This window comes from Scomber japonicus, chromosome 1 (genome assembly GCF_027409825.1).
Source record: "Scomber japonicus isolate fScoJap1 chromosome 1, fScoJap1.pri, whole genome shotgun sequence".
Taxonomy (NCBI): domain Eukaryota; kingdom Metazoa; phylum Chordata; class Actinopteri; order Scombriformes; family Scombridae; genus Scomber; species Scomber japonicus.
Window position 1 is genome coordinate 30,787,292 of NC_070578.1, and position 26,342 is coordinate 30,813,633.

Consider the following 26,342-nt stretch of genomic DNA (forward strand, 5'->3'; position numbering starts at 1 on the left):
CCCACCGTAGTATTAATCATGTAAATATTTATAATCTAAGTGATGGGGGACAAAACCCACAATTCTTGTTTTGTGTTTGTGCAAAACTGTATTCAAAAGTTTATCTGAACATGAAGTGTCAGCCATCCAATCTGTCAAATTAAGTTAAAGTCTTCCACATTTACAGTGTTTTTAGAATGAAATCACCTCCTGAGCTGCAGTGGAAATATTGTAACTAAAACAAGGAACTTCATATTATATAGCTTATTGTATTAAATTATTGTATTGAATTTCAATTTTTATTTGAGTACCTATTGATTTAAGACTGACTTAAAAAAATGATGAACCCATCCGCTACGAATTATTCAGCCTAATGTCCAACAATGGAAAGGCAAGATCACGTTCAAGATCAGATAAAGATAAAGAGAGGCAAAATATTGCTCCTGAGTGACCACAGTGCAACATAGAACAGACATGAGGACTTGTGCAAAACAATAAATTGGTGCAAGACACACAATATTAACATAACAAGTGCACACAGTTTTAAGGTAAGACTGAGCGTTCTTACAGGTTTGTTAGCAGCTAGCTCAGTTGTAAATCAGGTGCAACAAGATGCCGATGGCTACAGTATATCTTATTTCCATAAAAACTTTTTCCCAAAAGATTTCTTTTGTAAGCAATAGCACTCAGTATATTTGTGTTGTATGGTAAATACTGTTTTGATCCACCATTTCCACTCAAAAGTGCACCTAGTTCCCAGAAACTCGCAGGAAAATGATTCATGCACTCATTGCACTGTACATGCTGTAAAAGAGCAGCTGGTGGTTATTTCTAGCAGCAACATTATACATAGACTATCCTGTTTTCATTGGAACATGATGTACAGTACCACTCAGAGGTTTGGACACACCTTTTCATTCACTTGAAGAAGAAAGTGTGTCTAAACTTTTGACTGGTGCTGTACATTCAGTATATACCTGCTGTTAGGTTTAGCTTCTTTATTGTCATTGTACAAAACATACAACGAAATTCACGTGCACTCAAGGACCGGGCTCTGAAAAAACAGAAATGAGTAATTATTGCTGTGCCACTATTATTGACACATATTTGCCACTATTTACTGTATGTATGTGTTTTTGTGTAGTGGTTTTTGAAAAATTGTATATTTTGCAGTAAACCATGCACTGTGGGGCATTTGTCATAAAACTTCAGTAATGCTGAGATTGGGACACACACACCCACCAACATAAAACATAAAGCGGTCTCAACCACTCACTCAGTCTGTCATCACCCTCTTACTCCTACAAAGTGAGCATAACAAAACTTCTTATTTACTTGTATTTTTTTTTAGCTTTTTGATTGTAACCATGTAGTCCATCACTGAGTAGCTGAAAATGTGAGTTGGATTAAGGCAGAAAGTTTTGACAGTCAGAAGTTTCATCATTTTGGTGAAGCAAAACTTGAGACATTAATAATGACCAGCAATCCTGTTAACACCCTGAAGAAATAATATAGACATTGTGTGCTAAGGGACACTAAAATTGAAATTCACTGAAATTTCACAACACAGACATCTAAAGCCATGAGTCATTGGTATTCACAAAGCTGTGAAATACTGTCATTTTCTATAACAAATGTACCATTAAATTGGAAATCTTTGCATCTTTTGTGTTTCTCTGTATAGATGGTGGGTTGGAGAGTGGCAGAAATGCTCATCAAGCTGTGGGAGTTCAGGCCTGGCTAAAAGAACAGTGCTTTGCATCCAGGCAGTAAGTGTGGAGGAGCAGAAAGCCTTGCAGCCCGGTGAATGTGAACACATACCCAAACCTGAGTCACTTTCCTCATGCAACACACACATCCCCTGCCCATCCGACTGGACCACTGGCAGCTGGTCAAAGGTGAGCGTGGGTTGGAATATAAGGTTCAGGGTTGTTGGAAACTTTGCCAAAAAGAAAAGCTTTTTAAAAAAAGAAATTAAAATGCAAATATTTTTGCATGTCACCAGAAAGTCTTACAAACTACTTTTTATGAAAAGATCTCTCTGTGAAAGTTCTTCTAGAGAGGATCTTTTATGCTCCTCTCTTATTCTGCTCTTGTTACTCATATATTGGAGTTAGTCATCCTCTTATCTTTTAGTTTTTGTCAACAAATTTCTTCATTTTTGCAGCTTGTGTCATAAGACATTGTCACATCTCCAGCTTTTTAAAAATACAATAATTAGAAATTCAAGGAATTCAACAGGTACACTAGAAACATTTCTGTCTATTATTTTATGATATTGCTGATTGCCTATAGCTGGAATGGCCTTAGATCTACATGTTTGTGAAATACTTAACGGCCATACTCTCTGTATTTTGTTTTACATCTATTTTTGCATTTCATTTTATTTAGAAATGAATGAATTAGATGTTCACTCAAATCGAGGCATGATTTACAGGCACATTTAGCATTTACAGCCTGAGGAAAGAAGAAAGAAAAGAAGTTGACCCTGGTCTGAATTCCACTTCACCCCTCTCTCCCACTGCGTCTTTGTACCTTGTTATTAGTATTTTAACCATACTAGCAGTGTAGCTTTAGGGATGGCATTGCCGGTGTGTAGGTTGGTCCATCATTTTGGTCCAGACTGAAATAACTGCCGAATGAAATGCCATAAAATTCATGATTCATACCATAACATCCATAGTTCATAGTCAAAATATCAGTTTGTCAAAACCCTGACAAACTAATGACATTTTCATTAACCTCAACTGCTCTCTATATTTAGTATGAATTAGCATGTAAATGTGCTAAATTAAGATGCTTACTTATCCTAACTAATCCTAACATCAGTATGATCATTTTTTCAAGTTAGCATGCTGATATTAACAGTCACATTAACACTACTGTACCTGCGTACAGCCTCACAGAGCCGCTAGCATGGCTATAGACACTTAGTCATGAATCAGTCCAGGTTATGCCTTTGGTTGTGTTTCGCAGGAGTCATTTGAGATGGTCAGATCTTTCCATCACAGTTGTTAGGATTTGGATTGACGTGCACAATGAGCAGAATCACAGTAAATGTTTTCTTAAATGTGTACAGATTTTTCAGATTTTTTTCAGCTTGCATTAACTAGATATATTATATCTTATGTCCTCAATTTAAAAACCAAAACCAAACATTTGCCTCTTTTTTTTCTGCAGTGTTCACTGACTTGTGGAAGTGGAGTACGTCGCCGTAATGTAACCTGCTCTAGAAACACAGGTGCTGAATGTGACCCACAGAAGAAACCTCTTGCTGTCACTACTTGCTCTGTCCAGGACTGCCCACAGGTAGTGGATAATTTCGGAGGCATCGACTGGTCTGGAAGTGGCTGGTCAAGCAAAGAAGTGCTCAATGAAATTAACTCTATACCTGTGGCCAAACCCCCTCCAAAACACAGCACCACCAGAGCCCAGCCAGTAAATCACAATGACTTAAATAAAGTTGTTGGGGGAGATTTTCACTACCACAATAACATAGAAAATATTGATAATTCTCTGGAGAATAATGTTGAAGTTGATGATTTTTATTACGACTATAACTTCATCAACTTCCATGAAGACTTGTCAGATGAGAACGATGGACAAGATTCAAGGGACAGTGATGAGACCAAGCCAACCGGCAGTGTGAATGAAAATGTGCACATGGAAACAACAAGAGCTCCCACGGTGAGTTCAACTGTTTCTACTGTTTCAGAGACCACTGCTTACACTTTGAAAACTTCAGAGACACAGAAAACAAAGCTGGATGACGTGAAGGACAATGGAAACCCACCAACAAAAGAATCCATGCAAACGAATTCAGAAAATTTGGATGACTTTCTTTCAGAAGATAATCTTCTGCCTGTATCTACCACTCGCTCACCACCATTGTCCACAACTAAGCATTTACAAAAGAAGAAACATAACGATCTGCAGTGGCCTGAAAACATTAGCACAATGCCTAGTCTGGCTTCCACAACAAAGGAGCCTGCACAGGATATGAAATGGGGGCAAGATGGGGAAGAGGCTGAAAATAACTATGATGATTTCACTGAGGAGGAAAATCATACTGAGGACTTCACTGTAGCTCCAAAACATGCTGCTCCTACTCCTGGACTTCAACCCACTAATAGTAGTATTGCACCAAAAACAGTGACGGAGGATGATTTTGAGTACAGTTATTATGAAGAAAGTACTCAAGAACCCAATGTCTCTGCATCTCAAGATGTAGAGATTCCAGAGCCTGCAGAAACTACCGTTCAACTGGACGAAAGAGCTTCAGAAATACCTCAAACTAACAGTGAATCACCAATATTTCCAACTACTGACTTTGATCAAACTCATTTAAGTACGATTAAGGAGGGTAATTCATGGGTGTCTGACCATGACCTCAGTGTGACCTCACTTCCCATGTCTGAAAAATCCTCTCCTCTTCCTAACCCACATCTGCTAATCTCAGGTAACCAAGAGGCCTCAGATGACACCACATCATTAACTGGAACAGGATTCCTAACTCCTACAAACCTGGAGGGAATCACTCAATCTTCTCCAGCTGATTTCCAGCCAGCTACAACTGAGCAGACACTGACAAAACGTGCTGTAACTGGAAGAACTGGAATAGACTCCACATCCCAGTCCCCATTGCTTATTCTAAGTGATTTTGACTACAATGAAATAGTTCTTCCCCCGATGGTGAGGACTAGCAGTAGGAGTGATACTAGCACTTCATACCGACTCTTTACAAGCACAGCAGCCACTCCTCAACCAAGCACTACACCAGCACATCACATAGAATCGCCAACACCTGCACCTCTGCCAAGAGCAGGTCAAGCTCCACCCTTCACACAGGTTACTACAGTGGCCTACTGGGTCACCGGCAACTGGAGCTTGGTGAGTCCGCATGGATCTACACATTCTGTTTTTGTGCTTATTCTGTGGGAGAGGAACAAAGCTCAGCTTTGTCTGACTATTAATGTCTGTTTTTATAATGCAGACACAGTTTTTTTAACTGAATTCTTTGGAGAGACCATTTGAACCAGAGGAAATGCAGATAATGTCAGTTTATGTAATGAATTTTTATGACACATTTGACAGATGTTTGCTTGTAATGGCATCCATACAGTGTTGTACCTAATATTTTAAAAAAAATGCATTTACTTGCCTATCATGAAAAAATGTTAAGTCTGACACAAAAAACACTTTGATTGTGGATGATTTACATATTTATCAGTAAGGTGTCTTGTGCGTGATGGAGCTGTTTATGCATCCAACTAAATATAAATAGTGTTGCTACTTTTTTTTTTGTAGTGCTCCACCAGCTGTGGTCTGGGAGCTATCTGGAGGACTTTGGCCTGCAGCACTGGCTCAGACTCAGACTGTGATCCAGCCAAGAGGCCTGCACCAGCCCAACGATGTTACCTGCGCCCCTGCTCCATGTGGAAAGTTGGAAATTGGAGCAAGGTGAGACTACAACACCGGTCAAAAGTTAATACACACTTTCTCATTCTAGTGAATAGAAAGGTGTGTAAAACTTTGGACTGTTACTATACTTGTTATAGTACCAAAATGGGCTGACATGTAATGTGCTTATTGTTTTACTTGCTCAGTTTTTACTTTTTACCCAGGTATATAGGCAGATTTTGTGTATGCACTGCAAAATATATTGCCACATTCTTATTATAACATGGATTTGGATTTTTTTGATTTTTTTATTGAGTTTTCACAAGAACTAAGTGGCACAGCTGTGGGAATTTTAATTTTGGCGAGCACACCACTTTGGTCTGAAACTGAAATATCTTAACAACCATTGGATGGACTGTGATGAATTTGGTCCAGAAATTTGTCCCTTAGTGACTTTTCCTCTGAATTTTCAGTGAAAGCTATTAATACAACTGTTAAATACATTCCTTAAAGAGTGATGGCAAAACAGTGTATAACTTTGTTGATTCCTTTTCCTCTAGCGCCACCCACAGGTCATAATTTCAGTTTGTTAAACATTTTGGTTTATGACCAAAGACCTGAAAAACTTCCACCAGCCTTTGTTATACTTTGTGTTTAGTGCTAATTAACAAACGTTAGCATGCTAACAAGATAACATAAGCAAGGCAAACATTATGCGTTACACATCAGCAAGTTAACATTATTTTGAGCATGCTGACATTGGCTTTAATTCAAGGCACTACTGTTTCTATCCTACAGCCCACAGAGCTGCTAGTAGCTATGTCTGTAGACTCGTAATAAATCTTAATGAATACACCTGTAAGCTTCAGACTCATGAGAGGCAAGTCAGTGCCTGTTCTTTTGTGGTTCCAGGTTTTTAAAAATGAAAAGATAATCTCTGTCGGAAAAGTAAGATGGTTGGAAACGGAAGTGCTTCGAGTATAAAAGCTGTCATAAAGGATTTTCTAGTAACAATTGTTTACAATAAATAGTCATGGAGGCCATAGGATGTTCTAATAAGTCAAAGGCAAGTGGAACTGCTGCTTAACCCTAACCCAAGGAGCTCAGTTCAGTTTATTTAAGCCTTAAGAAGAGGAAAGCAAAAGCCACACAGCAAATCCAGTAGCTTAGACTAACTACTCCTGCATACACACAAACTCCACCAGCTCCTGCTGTTTGAATAACAATCAAGTCATGTCTTTTCCCAGTGCTCCAAGAATTGTGAAGGCGGCTCTAAGTCACGAGAGGTCCAGTGTTCTGACATGCGGGATCAAAGGGCCCTGCGACCTTTCCACTGCCGGGCAATGTCCTCCAGGCCACAAACCCAGCTGCCCTGTAACCTTCAGCCATGTCTCGACTGGTACGCCTCCTCCTGGGGTCAGGTGAGTAACATAAAGCAAATTGCATTGTGAGTATTACAATGTGTATACTCTGGTTTCACCATCTAGTGAATACAGGTAATGAAATGCATATCTGACAGCATACCTGTGTATTTGTCACTTTGCAATTCTTTGTTAGCCAATGTCATATATGGATGTTGGACTGGAGAAGTTTTACTCAATGCATGCCCTCTTGATTTTCATATAAAATATTCCAGGCCATACGGTACTGTACAATATGTTTTAATTGTTTTTTGTTGATTTCTTCCTCTATTTTGTTTCATCCTTTTAGTCCAGACTGAATGCACTTGCAGAACCTTGAAATTGGGTTGTCAGTCTATGAACACTTAATCATCATCTGATGTGATGTTATTGTTGACTGGCTTGATGCATTGAAAAAGTTTCTGTTGAGGAGTGTTGCTATTTCTGAGCTCCAACAAGTATGACATTTCAGAACAATATGTGCTTTCAGCTGAATCACTGTGCAGCAATTACATAACTAAAAGGACTAAATATGCTCAATTGATGAATTGTCTGTTTGACACAAGAGTCAAGTCTCTGCAAGTTGAACTGAAATTTGAGAAAGCCAGAGGCTGCCTGGAAAGTTCAGAAAATTATTTTATTCCCATTTTTTCACTCATGCAAAATATACTGTTACACTCCTAGAATGTCAAACAGTCTCGATATTTTATATACATTTTTTCATTTTTTCTCACATTTTATAGACAGAACAGTTCATCAAGAAAATTATTGGCAGATTATTCAGTAATAATAATTGTTTGTTGCAAGCCACTATTGTAGCTACAGTGGATTGTTATCAAGAAGCTGTTAAATCCTTTTTTGTGGAGTTTCAGTCAAGACCATCAGACCAGTTGCAAACACTGTCACACTGGTGCTAATAATAGCAGCGTCAAAAACTTAAATTAGCTGAAATGGATATTTTTTCATAGATTAATCCATTTTCTGCTACCTGTTCAATTCCACATAGTGTTGATTAAATTAACACTAGGAATTATTGTTATACAGTATAGTTTACTTTTGTATTTTGGATAGTATGACGGGGAAATCGGTATTAAATTGCTTTCTATGTGGTATTAAATTTGACTTGGTGAACTCTGCTGAAACCCTATTTGTTTCCTCTCAAATTCAAGCTTAGCAATCAGTCTGGTCAAGGCTCCATATTGTCGAGTCAGAAGATTGCAGCTTGATACTTTGTTATTTTAAAAGCTAAAGTTTCAAAAAGTTCCAAAACAGGAAAAAATGAAAAGAGTCGTCCAGCTGAATGCAGTCAAAGTTTATTTGTCGACAAAGAAACCTTGGGAACCAAAATAACACAGACAGTGTCTATGCTACAATGACACACTGATTTTTGATACAAATTCCCCTTTTATACTGATAATTCTGATACTGCCCACCCACCATGAGAAAGTAAGATGTCCCTCTACCTTACGTAATTTTTAACCAATCAAAATCTTGTCAAAACAACTTTTTGGCATCAATCTCATCACAGGTGCACTTGGGGACTTTCCACTGTGGCCTTGGTGCTCACAGATGGGCAGAGAGGTTAAGTTCAGGTCAGGATAATCTAGGTCATAGGTTATATCTTATTTTAATCAAATTATGACTTTATATCAATCAAATTATAATTTTATAACAATTGTTACTGCATTCTTTTTTTTTTTCAAGATAGTGATAATAGAAAGTGCAATGCATTTAATCACATATGATCAGAAAGTGCTTAAAACATCATAAAGTGCAGAATCACTTCTCCTAACTCCTTCAGTCTTGATTATCCTTAGCAAATAGTAATCATTAATAAAATACACCAATAGCAAATAAATCATCATTCAATAATCAATCATTGTAGTCAAGATTTTACACTACAATATTAAAACCTAAAGACATTATTGCAGACATTATATGTTTATCATTGTGTGTGTGCTTGCTGTTCAGTGCTCTGAGGTGTGTGGGGGAGGTGAGCAGCAACGTATAGTCACCTGTCCAGAGGAGGACCGATGCGAGAGGGACCTTCAGCCCAGCAACATTCAGTCGTGTAATAGCCAGCCTTGTGCTCAGTGGCTTACAGGATCATGGGGACAGGTATAATACAGACAAACACACACATACACACACACACACATGAAACAACAAAGGTAATGATCCAGCTTGATGTATGATTCATAGACCGGTTTTGTGAAGAACACAATTTCCCGTCATTGATTTAGACTTGAGTACAAAGGAGTGAAATGTTAGGGATCTCGACTCTATAATTAATTCATACTGTCTATCCAGCCATTCATTTTCTAAACCCCTTGCTTTTACAGGGTCGCAAGATAATTCATACTGTGTTCTTAAATTCACTATGATTGAGGTTAATGGATGAGCTTGGTGATTTTCGTTATTTTTCTTATTGTCAACAAATCTCAATGAAACCAACAATGAATCGACCCTACTTACAAGTATTGCGTGTGTATCCAAAGCCTGATATATTGTATTCCTCTGTGCCGTACACCTCCGTTGTCGCCCCCCAAAAAAAGCTCCTTTCCCCAAACGAGTACAGTTTCAGTAGTTTATTTAGAAACTGCTCCAAAGAAACATCTGTGTCATTAATGGCAAAACAAGATAATGAAGTACTGTGAACAGAACGGTGCAGTGGCATCTGCTGTACAAGGAACCTCTCTCCTGAGACTGAAAATGTGATTGTCATTAATCTTTTAGAATATGTCACACAGTGCAGCAGTGTCGCTCATTGACACAACGGAGGTCTGTGGCAAAGAGGTTTAACATATGTCAGGTTTATATCAGGGTTTGGATATACACACACACACACACACACACACACACACACACACACACACACACACACACACAATACTTATTAGAATTAATTAATTGTTGGTTTTCTTCTGCATCTGAACATAGAAAATTGCCAGCCTTTTAACATAATGATATACTGTATTGTGTAATACTGTAGGGCACTTCACAGTGAGGCTGATGGTTTGTTTAACAAGGAAGGGATGATGAACAGACTGGTCAGATCTATAACAAGAGTAACAAGAGGAAAAGAGGAAGATGTATTGATTTGACCTAAAATAAAGGGATTGGGTGAAAGACTGTGGACGAAACTGTGACGTAGACCTGCATGAGCAGCAGAAAACAGATAGATAGACTGATAGATAGATAGACTTTGGGGATTACATATGCCTCAGGAGTGTCCAGGCAATATACCCTTTCAATTTATTTACCCTACAACCTGATTATTTACCTTTTTTATGTCTCAATGTAGTATTGATTACTTGAATTGATTGGCAGTAGAGGAAAACTGAAGTGTTTTTACCTCTGTCACATCAAGTTATTGGAGGCAGTTTATAAAAATGCACAGATGATTACATATTGCTTAACTGTGGGTAGCATTTTTTACTTGTAAAATCCATGACATCACTTATTATCAGTGTGGTAAATAAGAGCTGCAGCCCACATTCATATAATAATCTCTTAACAACCTGACTCACACACTTGCCATTATGAATGCTTCTCCAAATTCACTTCCCGTATACCTCCACGTGACTCATGTCTACACTCAGGCAAACAGAAAGACCTTTTGATGCAGAGTCATTATAATCCTGGAACCACGTCAACAGTGTCAAGCAACCACCCAGAGTATGAGGGTCTAATCTGCACACAGACAAGCAAAAACGTGACTGCAGCATCCTTTATATTATTATTTATTTGTATACTGAGCACACAGGCATAATTTAGTGCTTATAATAGCAGTTGCTGTCAAACTTTCCGTACTGCTTACAATCTGATGATAGCCAAAAATTAAATTATATCATGATAGATGAACAGAATTAAGAAATAAATCTGATTCTGCTATAAAATGAGAAGACTGGATGGGAATCATGACATAAAAGACTACAGCAGTATTATTGTATGTTTAGCATCATGGTAACATTAAAGTGAGTTTAATTTAAAAAAAAAACATTGTCAAATTCTCTGTGCAGTGCTCAGCCTCTTGTGGTGGTGGAGTGCAGCGTCGACTCATCAAGTGTGTTAACACAAAGGCTGAGACAGAAGAAGAGGTGGATGCCGCTGAGTGCAACCATGAGCCGCAGCCAGAAAACGTGCAGAAGTGTAACTTACAAGAATGCGAGAGCGCCCCCTCTGGTGAGTAAATCATGAGTGAGTTGAATGGGGGAATGTGGAGGGAGAGATGAGAGCCTCAATTTGCATTAATACTCATTCTTTGCTGTTCATTTGTATCAGACATTCTTTCTGTGTAGAAAACGAGTGGACAAAGAGACAAACAGGCTTGGTGGTAGTAATATAAACTATATTATAGATATATGGTTAGATAGTAATATATGTTGGTTTAAGGGTATACAGTAAGATTACTCAGCTCAGTTTATTCTCCATTTATCTATAAATATTTAACTGATAAAATCAAGCAGTTACTGAGCATGAATCGGAATATCGTGTTAGCAGAGGGCACCCTAGGTTAGTGTGCCTTAAGTTGAGGTTCAGTTTAAAACATTATGTTCAAAAGATGTTAACTTTTTTCCAGACTCATGTTGTGAAGCTGGAGAGATTTGTATTTTTCAGCTGCTTTCACTGAACTATGAAATAGTAAATAATTGCTCTCCAACATGTACTGTCCAGACTAAAGAGAGAACAAAAATGTAGTTTACTCACGCCACATACCAAAATCACCTTGAAGTTACACCTGTGAATCTATTGTGCTTGACTTATCACTGCTGTAACTATTAACTCACAAACCCTAAACATACATCTGTGTAGTAAATCGATAAATTACAGAAATAAACAGATTAATTTAGTTTAGTAACCCTCCATTTTAAAATGTTTTTCTTCTTGTTTCTAAGTTTGGATGTTTGAGCTTCACAGTGATGTCTGTGCAGAGTTTGACACTAAAAGGCTGTTTTCACATTCATTTGATGAAAGTGGAAAGTTTCTTTGTGCCCATTGAATATCTGAATTTAAGGGGCGGGCCTATAAGTATAATGGGTCACACATCACAACTAGTTTTGAAGCCAGTCCTGATCTAGTGTTCAACTTACACAACTGTGAACTCCACAGCCTCCAGTGCACTGGCATTGAACATGGACTTTACAGTGAAGTAGGAGACATCTTGTGTCCAGCAGTTCAAACTTTTCAAGTTTTTGAAATTAAATCTTATTACATATTCATATATCATGGATTTCTAATGGGGGCCTGGGGATGTACAGTAGTAGATGCCATTTTAAAGATTTTAAAGTGGAATTATACATTTTTGTGGAAAAACCATATAAGACAGACATTATCATCCCATGCAGAACATTTATACTGCATCTTAATACCTACCTACATGTCTTAATACATCATCAACTATTGTCCTAAGCCTTCAATGGTGAAAAAATGGAAGAAATCTCATCAATAGCAACAGTGGAGGGACTGAAGCATGAACCTCACTTCACTTTCAATGAGAAATACACAAATCCCTGGTCCTGATTTGTTTTGAATTATTATTTGTTACTAGGTGATTGTATGTACATTAGATTCACCGGTGAGGCTGTATTCAAACTAAATCAGGCATTGCGGCACACCTCCATAGGGTTGTGTGGATTTGCTAGCGAGGGGTGTGAGCATGTTTATTTGCAACTGCCATAATGTAATAATGTATGGTAAACATCAGAAAATAAGGTTTTATTCCCCTGCTTCTTGCTACCACTGCTCACACTCTTCTTTCACTCTGTAGTTCATTCAAGCATGACTGCTCGCTCGCTCTCTCTCTCTTTCTCTCATCTTTTTTACGATGAATATGGAAGACATCAGCAAAGCCTAACTTTACATTTAACGTTATCAAACAAAGATAAGCGTCTCCTCTTCTTTGTAGTAATTGTGCTTCCTCATGGCGGGGCTGTACAGCTCTGATCAGCCTGATCGCTGGCTGTGATTGGTTATTATTATTACCAAACCCCCGGAAATGGTCTGAAATCTGAGATCAGTGATTTTCTTACATCCTGTCAGATCAATCAAATTTACAGCTGTGTGTTATGAGTGAACACATGAAAAGAAGATTGCAGCTGGACTTTGATTATAGGGCAATTGCACACTGTAATTTATACAAGAGAAAAGATGTGACCTTAAGGAAATAAGTTGAGGGTAAAATTTCCATTTCCGTTGATACTGGCTGTGTTCTGGGCTGCTCGTGGTGGAACTGATTGGACAGTGACTGCGTATGTACATCAATGGGAATATTGAGGGAAATGTCAAACGGGAGCAGTTACCGAGACCTTTAACATTGCGGCTGTGATTCTTGAGAATGCCACCAAAAGGTATCCAAAATCAACAGGGGGAACAAAATACACAGTAGTGTATAGATAAGGGATGTTCACATAGCAACCTCAATTTCTGATTGATTTAATCAAGAGAAGAGATAAAGATAAAATGATTTAATGAATTTATGATGTTTTTAGATATTATAGGAATGACTTGTGGGAAAAAAACTGTAGCTCATTATCAGCAGGATGCCTTTAATGTTTTGTACAATAATGATTTGTATACAGTATTTACAGTGTATACATTTATTTTAGGGCTAATCAAAATCAAACCACTAGCACTTTTGGCTGTATGAAGCACTATACTTTTCCATACTTGGTTGTCAATGGTAGCATTGATATCACTGGGAATCCACCAGCTCTTCCACTAATGATACCACACCAGAAGACCAGTGGAAAAACTGACTACAGTAGCCTCAAAGGTCCTCTTTGTTAACGAGGCACGCAGAACAGTTTGAACCTTAATGGAAAAAAGAAATTGGAGTAGATTAAGACATTTGCAATCAAAGCAGCTATTCACAGCATGAAGACTATAGGCTGCATATCTTCTTTTGCCTGTAACATGTCATTCATGGATTGACATTTTCATCTTTGGATTTTGATTGTGTGAGACTCTATCACACTGTATCCCAAAGTTTTTACCTGCATCAGATCAGTGGGGCTTACTTTAATTAATAATCCACATTTAAAAAGATACATGATAAATAAAATCATCAGACTTTATATGTGTTCCTGCTGCAATACAACAAACCGAATTCGCATACAACAGGCCACCAGCCACAACAGTTCAACGGCATTTAATGTTTATATCAAATATGAAATCATTGTGTTCCTCAGAGGGCAGCCGGTCAGAAACCGAAAGCCAGCTCCGCTGACATTTTGAAGGCATGGAGGTATAAAAGTGTTATCGTAAATATTTGAGGCGTGTGATAATGGCAGCAAACAGCTGGCCATGTTAGTGCTGTGCGTGACCCTCCGTCTCACTTTATGTTTTGTTTAGGCGTCTATGCTTCGAAGCTGACAACATTGAAATAACAAGGAGTTCAGGTGGTTGTTGTTTTATGTTTGGTTCGGCCTATAGTCAACCATGGGCAGTTTTCAGTCATAAAACCCAAAGACACTAACTTGTGTTGTCAGCCCACAGAATCTCTGGCTCTGCCTTATAGAAAATGTGAAATTCATGTCTTCAAATGTGAAACGTTTGAAATCACCTGTGTGTGGACATCGGATAAGATCATGTATGCTTTTTTTGATATCTGGCACAAATCCATAGTTTAAAAACAAGCAGACTGAATCCAGAAGGCTACATTTCATCAAATGAAAATGATCACCCTGATTTTATGATGGTGTGAAAAATTAAACTTAAAATATAGTGTACAGAACTCCTCATGCACAGCCAGTACAAACTACTTACTAAGAGTAACATCATTTTACATCATATAAACTAAATCCTGTAAACAACTAACTGAATAAACTTTATTTCTTTAGCGGAATAAACTTTGTCCTACAGCTGTGCCTCAACACCACTAAATGGGAAGGGTGAGTGTCAGCGGACATAGTGATATTATTTACAGTTAATATTTACATATCACAGACAAGAACTCTAATCCTGTGTTTCATTCAGTCCATTAATGTGTCTATTAAGTATTCAATTCATAAATACAAAATGCCTCCTTTCTCAAGGGCTGGTTAATCAAGTCACCCCATCTTGGACCGACTCACTCTTTTTCATGGTTTTTCCTCTTGTAGTGCCTAGTAATCCATATTTCTATTCCTAATGGCAACCTTATGCTCAGCAACTCTCAGTTTGACATGGCTCTTTGTGTGGCCTACATACATTAAACCACATGAGGTTTCCAAGATATACGTGACATGCAATTCTTTTAAGTCATATTTCTTTCCTCTCTGGGGGTGATTAAATGTCTTGGTATCAAATGTGTTGGAACAGTGTGCACATTTTCCACATCTAATAATGATTTTCATACACTTGTTGAAAAAGCCAATTATTTTGAGCATAGTTCTTATAAATAGACTTCACATCAATATCTCTAACAGTTCTGCCTCCCTTGAAGCATAAACAAGGTCTAGAGGATGACAAATTATTCAGACACTCAAGGATTTTCCAGTGTTTGTTTATAATCTGTTTGACTTGTATAAATGTCATACAATAATCAGACACAAAAGCTTTTCTATTTTCAATGTGTTTATGTGGATCATTTAATACTTTTTCCCTTTCTATTCTGTTAGCTTTTATCATTGCTTAATCTATAAGTTCATAGTCCCCTTTGTGTAAAACAATGAGACATTTCTTTATCTTTAGTTTGATAATCTCCTTCTGTACGACATATTCTTCTCAATCTTACAAGCCGATATTGCTGATCACATTGTCAGGGTGAAAACTTGTACAGTGTGAAATAGTGTTTCTGTCCCTTTCTTTTGATGAATAGATGTCTCTAATTTTACATTTTCAGTAACAGCAATCAAAAGATCAAAAAAATACATTTTATTTGGAATGAAAGTGGTATGAGATAAGATAAGATAAGATAAGATAAGAAGTACTTTATTAATCCTTTGGAGGGGAAATTGAATGTCACCTTCTCACAAAAACAGCCAACATACAGCAAGGAAACATACAGAAGGTTAAAGGTTCAAACAACAAGTTATTGCTTGCTAAAATTGGTCTGCAGGGAAATGTTTTACAAATGTTTTTTGTTTTTATTTTTGGCAATAAGTGTTCAAAATATCATCTCTCTTTCATGTATGTCTCCACAGGGGTTTGCAGCAACGCTCTATGAAAAGTAGTATTAACTGTCTTAAAGCTTTAGTTACACAGTCCTTTGTGTTTTGTATTTCCAGAGTTTCTCCTTTATCAGCTACATTTATAGCAATTTTTTGGATTATTCTGCAATTCATTCAGAACTTTTCTTTCAAATACACCAATGTTACAGTTCTTCAGCATGTTTTTTGGTTTAACAGCTGCTTCAGTATCTTCTTTTAAACTAATTTACTGAATGTAGCAAGTTTGGGATTGGGGGCACCAGGAGGAAGGAAAGTGGATATTTTCTTGAATTTGTTCAGAGAGTCTGTTATTCCCCCAGTTGCTGTATTTAACTTACTGTGGAAAAAATGTTTTAAATATAGCTGCCAGAAAAGAAAGTGAATTTAAGAGCATGTAATTCTGACTGACACCTACCTTGATGCAGAGCAGTAGAAAAAAAGTATTTTTTGGCCCACTACCTCACAGGAGATCATATATCATATCATATATGATATATAGAGCAATATATCAAACGTTGTCTTTGCAAGGGAACACCAAAATAGAACGAGCCTGTCAAACAGCTACAAACAGCCTGACATTGATACCTGGTTGATTTAAAAGAAAGAAAAAAGTGAAGTGAAGATCTGATTATACATTTGCACATTATACGTTATACAGTATATTGTGTCTCTAAGGTGAATAATTTTGTGTGCATCGTGTGTGCTTTGGATTTGATGGAATTAAGAATTAGAAATAAATAAATCTATAAACATAAAAACATGCAATTTGAAAGCAACAAGCAGTGGTGTTTTTAAAATTGTAAATATTAGGCAAGTAGATGTATTTTCAAACTTGCATTCAGCTACAGTGAATTCATCACCCACTGATGATACGCTAATTAATTACATTTACTTTGATGCAGAGTGACCCATACTTATACTGGAGGGTCTGTGATACATTACAGCCTTAAATGAAGAATTACACCAGCTATATCTGACCTTGTAAAAAAAAAAAAGAAGAAGAAGAAATATCTGGCCTTGTGTTCTGTTGGCATTCTGATGAGCACTGATTTTTCTTTTGATCTATATCAGCACTTCTGCTGTGTGTTGCTCACACCACAGCTTCAAATCAGTTCAATTCAATTCAATTCAATTCAAAACACTTTATTTGTCCCCGAGGAGCAATTTAAAAGGCATGAGGGGCAGCATCATTAAAAAAGGACAAGGGTGTGCAGGTGGTCGAGTGGTTGAGAGCGCATGCCATACTGAATATGCAGCGGACCCCGGTTTGAGTCCTGGCCGGCGGATCCTTCTTCATGTCATTATATTTGACATTTAATAAAAGTCTGGTCATGTACCAATATACAATGTCCCACAATGATATAATGACCAACATGATACACTAGTCGAATTGATGGCCAAGAATAAAACTGGTCTGTGCCGTGCATTCATACTTTTGTCAGATCCTCTAAGGCAAAAGCTGCTTCATGTAGCCTCCCATGAAACGTGGACTGAAGCTGCATGTAACTGTAATTCTTATTCAGAATGTGAAACTCGTGCGTGCTGTAACACGAGTTGTGTAAGATCACGTGTGCAGCTGTATGAACCCTCAACAGGTTCCCATTGTTGATTCCCTGCTAATATCTCTGAGTCTTCTTAGCAGTAGGAGGATGAGATTGGCAGCAGACAAAGATGAAGTTGATGTGAGTTCATGCTTCACATGGACTGTGCATGTGTAGTCTTTTTTTTTATCAGGAAAAAAATGGCATTACATATTTTTCCATTAGTGGTATTTTCTCTATTCAGATTTGTAAATTAAGCTTTCATCAGTGTTCACTCTGTCGCTGGTCTGGTTATAACCACAATAAAAGTCACTGTCACTGAGCCCCCTGACCCTAAGCTCTGACCCCTGAAGAAATATATATGTATTAATTCCTGTATTTTGGTATGCTGCATACCTCTGACTGTTGTACATGAGCATGCTTCAGTTTTTATTTGATGTGACTGTCGGTCTCGGTCTCTGATCTCGCCCTCTGAAGTTCAGTTAGGTTTCATTTTTTGAAACTGGTCAGCAATATATCTGACTAAATAAAGGCTTGTAATATCCTCTCCTTGCTCTGCCTAAAACAGCAAAGAACATTTTCCTTTCTGTGGCCACTAGCCATATTTCATTTTTGGCAGTTTTGGCCAATATGTCAGAGCCTACCACCTTCTGTCTGAAGCAGCTTAAATAAACCAGCAGGAAACTCATAGCCAAAGACAGTTACCCTGGAAACAAATAATACAGTACCTCTTTGATTGGCATTAACTGCCTAGCATTATCTACAGTCTGTCTTTCTCAAAGGACATCTCAATTACTGTAAAATATCCTGCTCGGTTACATTGTGCATGCTGTATATCTTGCCCTCAGAAACATTATGTTTGGGTTTTCTAAGAAAGTCAGAAAAAGACTTGTTTCAACAAAACTAGACTTACTTTTTGTCTAAATAGAAAAATGACCTTGTCAAGCACTTTTTACATAAGAAAGCATATCTTATTTTAAGAAAATATATCTTACTTTTTAGTGAGTACGTTTTTCCAGCTAATATCAAGCTGTATTTAACCAGTAACAAGGTAAGGCAATAGATTACAAATTATTCAAGCAAAGGCACAAGACTGTTTTCCTTATTTTAAGACAGGGTTATTCTTAAAATAAGAATTCTAAGAAATGACTTTTTTTGGTTATTGTTGTTTGTTGTTATTTATTCACTGGCTTTGAAAACATTACAAATATGACAATGCAGCTTAACACAACTACTGCTGAAACCTCTCTTTTTACAAAAAAAAGTTTCCAAAGTCTCAACGACTATATTCCATTTAAGAGTTACAGCTAATAGCAGAAATATATCAAAACAAAGTGGAAGATCAACCTCAAGATCAAACTGAAGAACCTTACTCAAAACTCTTTACAATTAATTTGCAATTGAATGCTACATGAACTCAGAGATTGCTGAACTATTTATCTTTCTTGCTAAAAAGTGTGAAAAGGCAATTGAAAATTTGCTATATGAAAGTGTCAATAATGCACACAAGTTTGCTAATCAAATTACATTGTCATGAAACACAGTGCCTTTTACAATAGACCTACATCAGGTGAGGCTTTGTGTAGTCCAATCACATCTCCAAGGTAGTATTTCATTAGTACATATACCAGATCCTTGTCAGTAAAGCTGTAATATGGAGTGAAATCTACAAGGCTGTCAATTGATTTCAGTTCAGTTGCTTGTGCCAAGTTTGGGATCTCTATTTTATATGCCATATAATCACCATCAATGCATGAGTGAGATACAACAGCATCTGGCTTTCATTGAGTAAGCTTGTTCTGTGTCATGGATCTATAGGAAACTGTGTAAGGTAGTGATCTTGTAGTGTTTTGGTAGCACCCAAAATAGTGTTAGCCTTTTCCTGTTATCAATAATGTAAAAGTTAAGACAAATTTGTTATTGTTGAAGATTTTCTGAAAAATCTATACAATCACAAAGTGGGTAAATCCTTCATGATCCTCTTATTTCTCATATTTTATGATTTATAAGAACTACGTGAAACAAATAATGCATCCTCTTATCTTTATGCATTTCCTTCGTTATAGTACATAACCAGTAGTGTGCTTGCTACTGGCAGTCAGAATTGCCATATGTTCTTGTACTGTTTATTTCTGAATGCAGAAATAAAATCACTCTGTGATTTCAAGAAATTGTGAAATGTTTTTGCCAGTCTTTAATCTTGCATCAAGGCATCAGTTCTCACAGCTAGCTAAATATAAAAGGATAAAAACCTTGTTTTAGGGTGTGCAGATCAAATGGTTAGAGCGCATGCCATGTAAGTAGGGGACCCTGGTTCGAAGCCTGGCTGGAGGAGTGTTGCTATAGCAACATTGTGACATATGTAAGCTATGATTTATGGTGACTGCATTCTTACATTGAAATTAGAAGTCTGCATTCAGTGTACATATTGTCTGGGAAAGGCAGAAGGGAGAATGAAAGAAGGTCAAGTGGACGAATGACCTGCGTCCAGTCTGAAGGTCTAGTACACAGATTCCCACAGCACAGAGGTACCGCTGGGACCTACTGACCACCATTGTGTGGTCTTGGTTATGTTGGGAACATTTTGATGAATGACACCATCATTGTGCTAATGGTACTTTTTTATAAGATATATCCAAGGATTACTGAAAATCTAATTAAAATTGATAAATACATTGTTTATGTGATGGATGAAAGCTCTAAAACATTAGCTGTGTGGACAAATACAAATGCCAACATTAGATTTTTAGTGGATGGTATTTCTATAAATGTTATTCATTTAAAGGCAGTGTATACTTCAAAGTTTCCCTATGTAAAGATTTGGTCTAAATAATTGAAGATTGGAGATAGTAAGTCTTGTTCTGTTGTTTCAGCCTTTAACAATCACGACTCTAAGTCTAACATGCCATCACTGTGTGCAAAAAATATTAAGGGCAGGTTCAAACATCAGGGAAGTGAGCATGTGGGTTCACCCTGAACTTCATCTGAAGACCTAATGATTGAAAACAGCTGTACTGTCAACCCACATGCAGCTCTGAAGGGACAGATACTTCACTGTAATGGTAAACCATTCATCCATAAGCTCTTATCCAGGAGCATTCTCGTGAACTGGACCAAATATTACACCTCACAGAAATGGAAACAGCAGCTACATTTCCACCTCCTTCACTGGAAATGAAGGATTTTAGCCAGACACCGAAAGTAACTGAAATACATGTTCTTACATTCATTGTTAAGTAGAAGTCCTCAAAGTTTGCAGGTCAGTAGAAATACTTGTGCAGTGTCAGTTCAATAAACATGTTCCTCTCTCTCCAGAAGTGAAATGTCTACTTTAAACTTAAATAGATTTGAGAGTTGGGCTTATACTATTGAAAGATTATTGTTTTGTATGCAGGTCTGGTCATTTGGAGATTGTTGAAGAGCTACTCCAGACATGAAAGACATGTGCTGCCTCAAAAAGGGTTCATTACCTTATCGTAAATTCTTAAAATCACATCTACTCCTTCTCACTCATTGAAAAACCCAGAATATACATTTTATTTCAGACGTTTAACTGCTGGACACATGATGTCTCTTACCTGATTGAAAAGTGAATTTTCAGTCTTTGTGCACTGCAGGCTTCAAGTTACCATATTGCACGTGTGTAAGTTGTATATTGGGTTTTGATGTCACAAATCATGCTTGAACCTACACATTTTAAACACATATTTCAGAGAAAATAATTAAAATCTCAGAGAAACTAAAGAATATAGATTTGTATGAAATCAGCTCTAAAGCATCAAACTCCACATTTGCATCATTCTGAACATTGAAACTTAAACACTGACCTCAAGGCCACAACATACATACTGTCAGTAATTGAACATCTCACTCTGTTCATTATTCAGCTCATTTATTGTCCAGCATGTTCATTTACTTTGCTGTAATTAAGCTGTGACCCTTTGATCATAAGAAAAAAAAATTCAAAGCCACATCCGCTTAAGATTCTGATGCATAGGATAGGAGAGCGGCTGCCCAAGAACTGTTTTTCCCTCTATCACATCAACCAAGTCATGGTCATCATCTTTCATACAGTGAAAGAGAAGCGTACTGCGGAAGTCCCACGTCCCACTGTCCCCTTTCATTGTTTACTGTTTCTATATGGGGTATGCTGGAGTGAGGGGATGAGGATGGGTGAGTGGGTCAAGGATAGCGAATGGGGGTGAATTGAAGAGGAGTAGCACACAGGAAATGCTATGTATTGAGTTGCAGCTGTGACCTTTGTATCCCTCTGATGTAATGGAGTCCATCGGATTTGGGTGACATTGGAAATACTTGGATACTTTGTTTTGAGAATTGCTTTATACATGAGAAGTGGATTCAGTAGTGCAGGATGTATGGGCCATGTTGAATAGTGCAGCCTTGATTAGAGCACAGACTGAAGCAGGCAAACGCTTTCCTTCAAAATGAAATATTCATTTGGAATTAATTAATTCTGATCATTTTGAGAATATACAGACTTTCTTCTAGTTCCTGTATAAGATTATACTTAATTTTATTCCCTGAAATCTTGGTTTCATAACAAGATATTTCCATAAAATTTGCTGTCAGTAACCATGGTCTTCAGATGATGGATCCTATTGATTTTGATTAACTTCTTACATTTCTTATATCACCTCCTATATTCTCAGGTCACATTATCAACTTTGTACACAAGATATATCCAAAAATATTTGACTGATTTTGATTTAGGTGACAACTTGTGTTTTCTTTTAGCACTACCCACACGCTGACATTTGTGAAGATATAAACGGATGCTTCTCAAGGTTAAGGTAAATGTTATTATCCCACTTGGGAAATGTACACATTTTAAATAAAACACAGAAGTACACACACACACACACAAAGTATAAATAATATATCATAACCAATATTTAGTCCAAATATAAAATATAAGTGTACCAGAGAGAGGGGGTGGGGGGGCTTTTCCAACTGCTCTTTTAACACATCACAGTTTGTATTGGCCTTGGAGAGTACTACTGCAAATGTTAAAAAAACAAAAAAGTGTTACTGTTGTGGCACCAGGGGGAGCTGTGTGAAACTGTCTCATGTGATGTTACTTTACCCATTGTTGGTCTGAGCTAAAAACCACATATTTGAAAATCTGGGGGTATGGAGTGAGAAAGAAGTGAGGTTAACGGACCACCTCTGTAGACCGCTCCTCATTTCTGCTTGAGTCTAGTGGTTCGAGGCTACATTAGCTACAAGCATAAAACAACTGAGTACTGAGTACAGTTGAGTGAAACAAGTGGAGTTGCTTTATGGTGAATGTTGGGACCAGGTTTGAATTAATGAGAAATCTCAGGTTGTTATTTTCTCTGGCTTTGAGCAAAAATATAAATCTGTGGAGCAATCTTTTAGTGCCAGAGCGTACTGTTTGTGCCTGGAAATAGAAACCAAGTTAGATTTGTGCTTGTTCACATTGCATTTGCAACAGCAGGCTTTGTAGCTTGTGCGTAGAGCATGCCTCTCCAACGTTGAAACATTCCTGTCATTTCGACTGAGTGCTGAGGATCGGTTCATCAGCTGTTATCTGTACTTTCAAACACTACTATCAGCCATGATAGATGATAAACTTCTCCCAAATTGTTTGGTGTTATTTCTGCTGTATTGTAACGTTGACAGTGGAAAGGGCGATGGTGTAACAAATATTCTAAGCTGCCAAGAAGTGCCAGAGCCTCTTCATGTAGTAGCAAACAGATGTACTGTATTTCTCACCAAATGTGTGAACACGATTTTCAAGTTCCTTTAAAGGAGGTTAGGACTACTTAAGAATTTAGTATTAACATTAACATTAAAACCCAGAGTTAATTAACCTAACATTTTTAAAGTGTCAGTAATTACCATTTCACATTAGATAAATCCTTTCTTTTTTTAATATTCCTTATAAACAGTCAACAGTTTGCCATCAACATCAGCCATCTGCTGTTGCTGCTCTGTTGCCAAAAGCTTTGGGGACTCATGATTTACATACAAAAGCATTTCAATCTTATTAACTCATCTAATCTGAAATTCATAATGTCACACTTCATATGCAGACTGTGGTGACAATGGAGACTCTTAATATGCAAAGATTCAATTTCGGTCAAAGTATTTTCAGTTGAATGTTACAGCTGTCAGAGAACTCTGGGAAATAAAATGTTTCTCCCCTAAAATGAGTAGCTGTCACCGACATTGAAAAGTACACAGAACTGCAATTTTCAGAGGCCTTATGGCTGACCTGTAATACGTGTGTTTCTTTTAAAGCCATCAGCAATTGCCTCCGCCTTTCAGATATTAGATTCCAACAGGAAAGTGTGGGTTTGTGTTTTCTCTTTTTTTACTCTGACAGTTCATCTTGGAGGGGCACTTGAGGGAAATTAAGCGACAGGTGGTAAAACTGACTTAATACCTGAAGGACCTCTGATTTCTGCCCACCTAACTGCTCTTGAATGAGAAGACATAAAAAGTGACATTCAGCAACATCAGGCTCTGAAACAGTGCATGTCTGATGAAGTGAAGTGATTCAATAGCAGCCCACTCCCAAAGTCGCAGTCTGGGCTGGTTTTTCAATTTCATTCTTCTGTTGTAACTGCTGTGACCTAAAAAAAAAAACAAGCGCCAAAAAATCAAAAATCTTTGGATGATGGATACAAGTCTGTGTTCACAAAAGTACAAGTACCATTTTTATTTAGTTATTTATTTTTTAGAGGTGTGCCCTCCAGCATGTAATGTTCTGACAAGTTGTCTTTGTATGAGGTAAAGGTGACATAAAGCCCAAAAACTTTTTAGAGGTTTTCGATTTTAGAGCACTTTGAGGTATAAATATGATTTAAAGCTGCTGTCACTCCATAATGGATCGACAGGCCTTGTTACACATGGACTAATACTAGACAATAACAATAATTGAATCTAAAGCAGAAGAGGGAGAGGGGTATGAGATGCTACAAGTTCCAGTTCATTGTGGTTATATGGTAGTCACCCCAATTTGTATGCATTCACTTGAATGACCTCATTAGAGCTGAAGGTTGTGTTTGATATATTCTGTTAAATTTAATTACCCATTTTAGCAGCAAAATTCTAGCAGGGAAGTGAACATTAATCGTCCCTGTAGGATGAATTCTAATAACGTTGTTGATTGACTTTTTCCTCCAGCGTCCAGCATGAATGAAGTATCTCAACCACTGTTGGATGGACTGCGTCAAATTTAGTACACACATTTGGGATAGAATTGGATATCTAGGGTGGTGCACTGACTTTTTGCTTAGCACTAACATCAGGTTAAAATTACAATTTTCCCCTGACTCTGCAGTTTCTCTCAGCTCTGGCGCCCTTTTTGGTTTGGTTTTCCAGCCCATAACTTAGCTGTTTTCATTTTCACCTCTCTCATAGCGTTGTTTTAAGCCAAACCAGGCAGCTGTTTTCAATGACAGAACACTAAAATCTGACAGTACACTACCTGTCTTGCATGGTTCAGCAAACAAAAAAAAATCACTACTGTAGCTAGTGAATATATTTGTGCATTTAGCTGTGAAAGAGCCATTTATTCACCTCAGGTTCTGGTCTCTAAATGAATGCTAATGTTGGTCCATGACAGCTGGATGTGTAAACAGATATAGATATAAGGTGATACTGTGTCAATGATGTGTTTACAACTTGTTTCCAATGCCCCCAAGTGGCCAAAAAAACCCATTTATTGTCGGTTACTACTAACATACATTTTCTATTATGGATATTTGTTTGGATTGTAAAGGTTTAAATTGCTTTAAAATAGCCTGATATAGTCCCATTTATGAATTCAATATGGCCTGACAGCAAATTGTTTCAGCAATGTATTACATTCATTGACATCTTCATTTTCTTGGAAGCATCTATACATTTTCACAGCAATGAATAACAGAATACACATTTTCTCAGGAGCAGTATTGTCTCCTGTGCCACAGTAATTGGACAGTGCTGCAGAAAACCCTTTTTCAATTTAACTTCAAAGAAAAACCATTTGCAGTAGCTTGCAAGATCACGTGCACTGGTTGTGACTAGTAATACTGATTTGATCTCTATTTCTCTCAGGAAGCTCTTGTTTGTGCCTTTAAAACATGGGGGGCATTTATTGATAATGATGAGTTTTTCCTGCATTACATCTAAGCTATATCCTGCTGCTCAAATCTATCTGTAAAGAGCAAATCAAACATTAAAATAAAATCCAATCCAGTCACTAATTACTAATCAGCCTTTGTGCTAATGTGATGTTTTGTCTTCTCCTGCAAGGGCAGGGTACTGTTTCAGAATATTTTATCATTATACTGTATATATTTTTCATCCACTTGCTTTGTGAGTAATTTTAAATGAATGCACCAAACAACACAGAACAGAGGCTCATTCCACCAGTTGCATTTGTTATTTCAGCATAATCTTTAAGCTCTTAAAAGAAAGAAACCCTCAGCAGATCTCCAAACATTATTTGTGTTGAACTGAGAATAAAAGAGCATCTGCAGCATGTGTGGGATCACTCACATCTGCCACTGTTCAACTTAAAGGGGATGTCTTATGATGTTAAGAGGCTCCCAGCCCTCACATTTTGCTTATGATTCATATTGAAATGATGTAACAGTTGTATTAAAAAAAAAAAACTGCATGAGCTAGTCACATCAGACGAAATGAATGCAAATCAGCCAATCTGTGTGTAACCTCCCACTCACTCTCTCTCGTTCTCTGTCACCCAAACAGGAGCAGTTTGTGTCCGTGATCGACTCACATTTCGTTTCTGTCAGACTCTTCGCTGGCTGGGTCGTTGCCACTTGTCCAACGTGCAAGCACAGTGCTGCAGAACCTGCAGCCAGCGTTCCCGCTCCAGCAGCACATCACGCCGCTGA

At 37.5% G+C, this 26,342-nt stretch overlaps 1 protein-coding gene across 1 annotated transcript in view; it reads left to right on the forward strand.

Moving 5' to 3' along the window:
• The window catches only part of LOC128361382 (A disintegrin and metalloproteinase with thrombospondin motifs 7), an 85,580-nt gene extending 59,238 nt beyond the window's left edge, over positions 1 to 26,342 (forward strand). The window contains exons 18-24 of the mRNA XM_053321863.1: positions 1,664 to 1,877; positions 3,160 to 4,869; positions 5,287 to 5,439; positions 6,627 to 6,800; positions 8,751 to 8,897; positions 10,802 to 10,964; positions 26,197 to 26,342. Coding sequence (XP_053177838.1) covers positions 1,664 to 1,877; positions 3,160 to 4,869; positions 5,287 to 5,439; positions 6,627 to 6,800; positions 8,751 to 8,897; positions 10,802 to 10,964; positions 26,197 to 26,342 — 2,707 coding nt within the window. The remainder of the gene's footprint in view (positions 1 to 1,663; positions 1,878 to 3,159; positions 4,870 to 5,286; positions 5,440 to 6,626; positions 6,801 to 8,750; positions 8,898 to 10,801; positions 10,965 to 26,196) is intronic.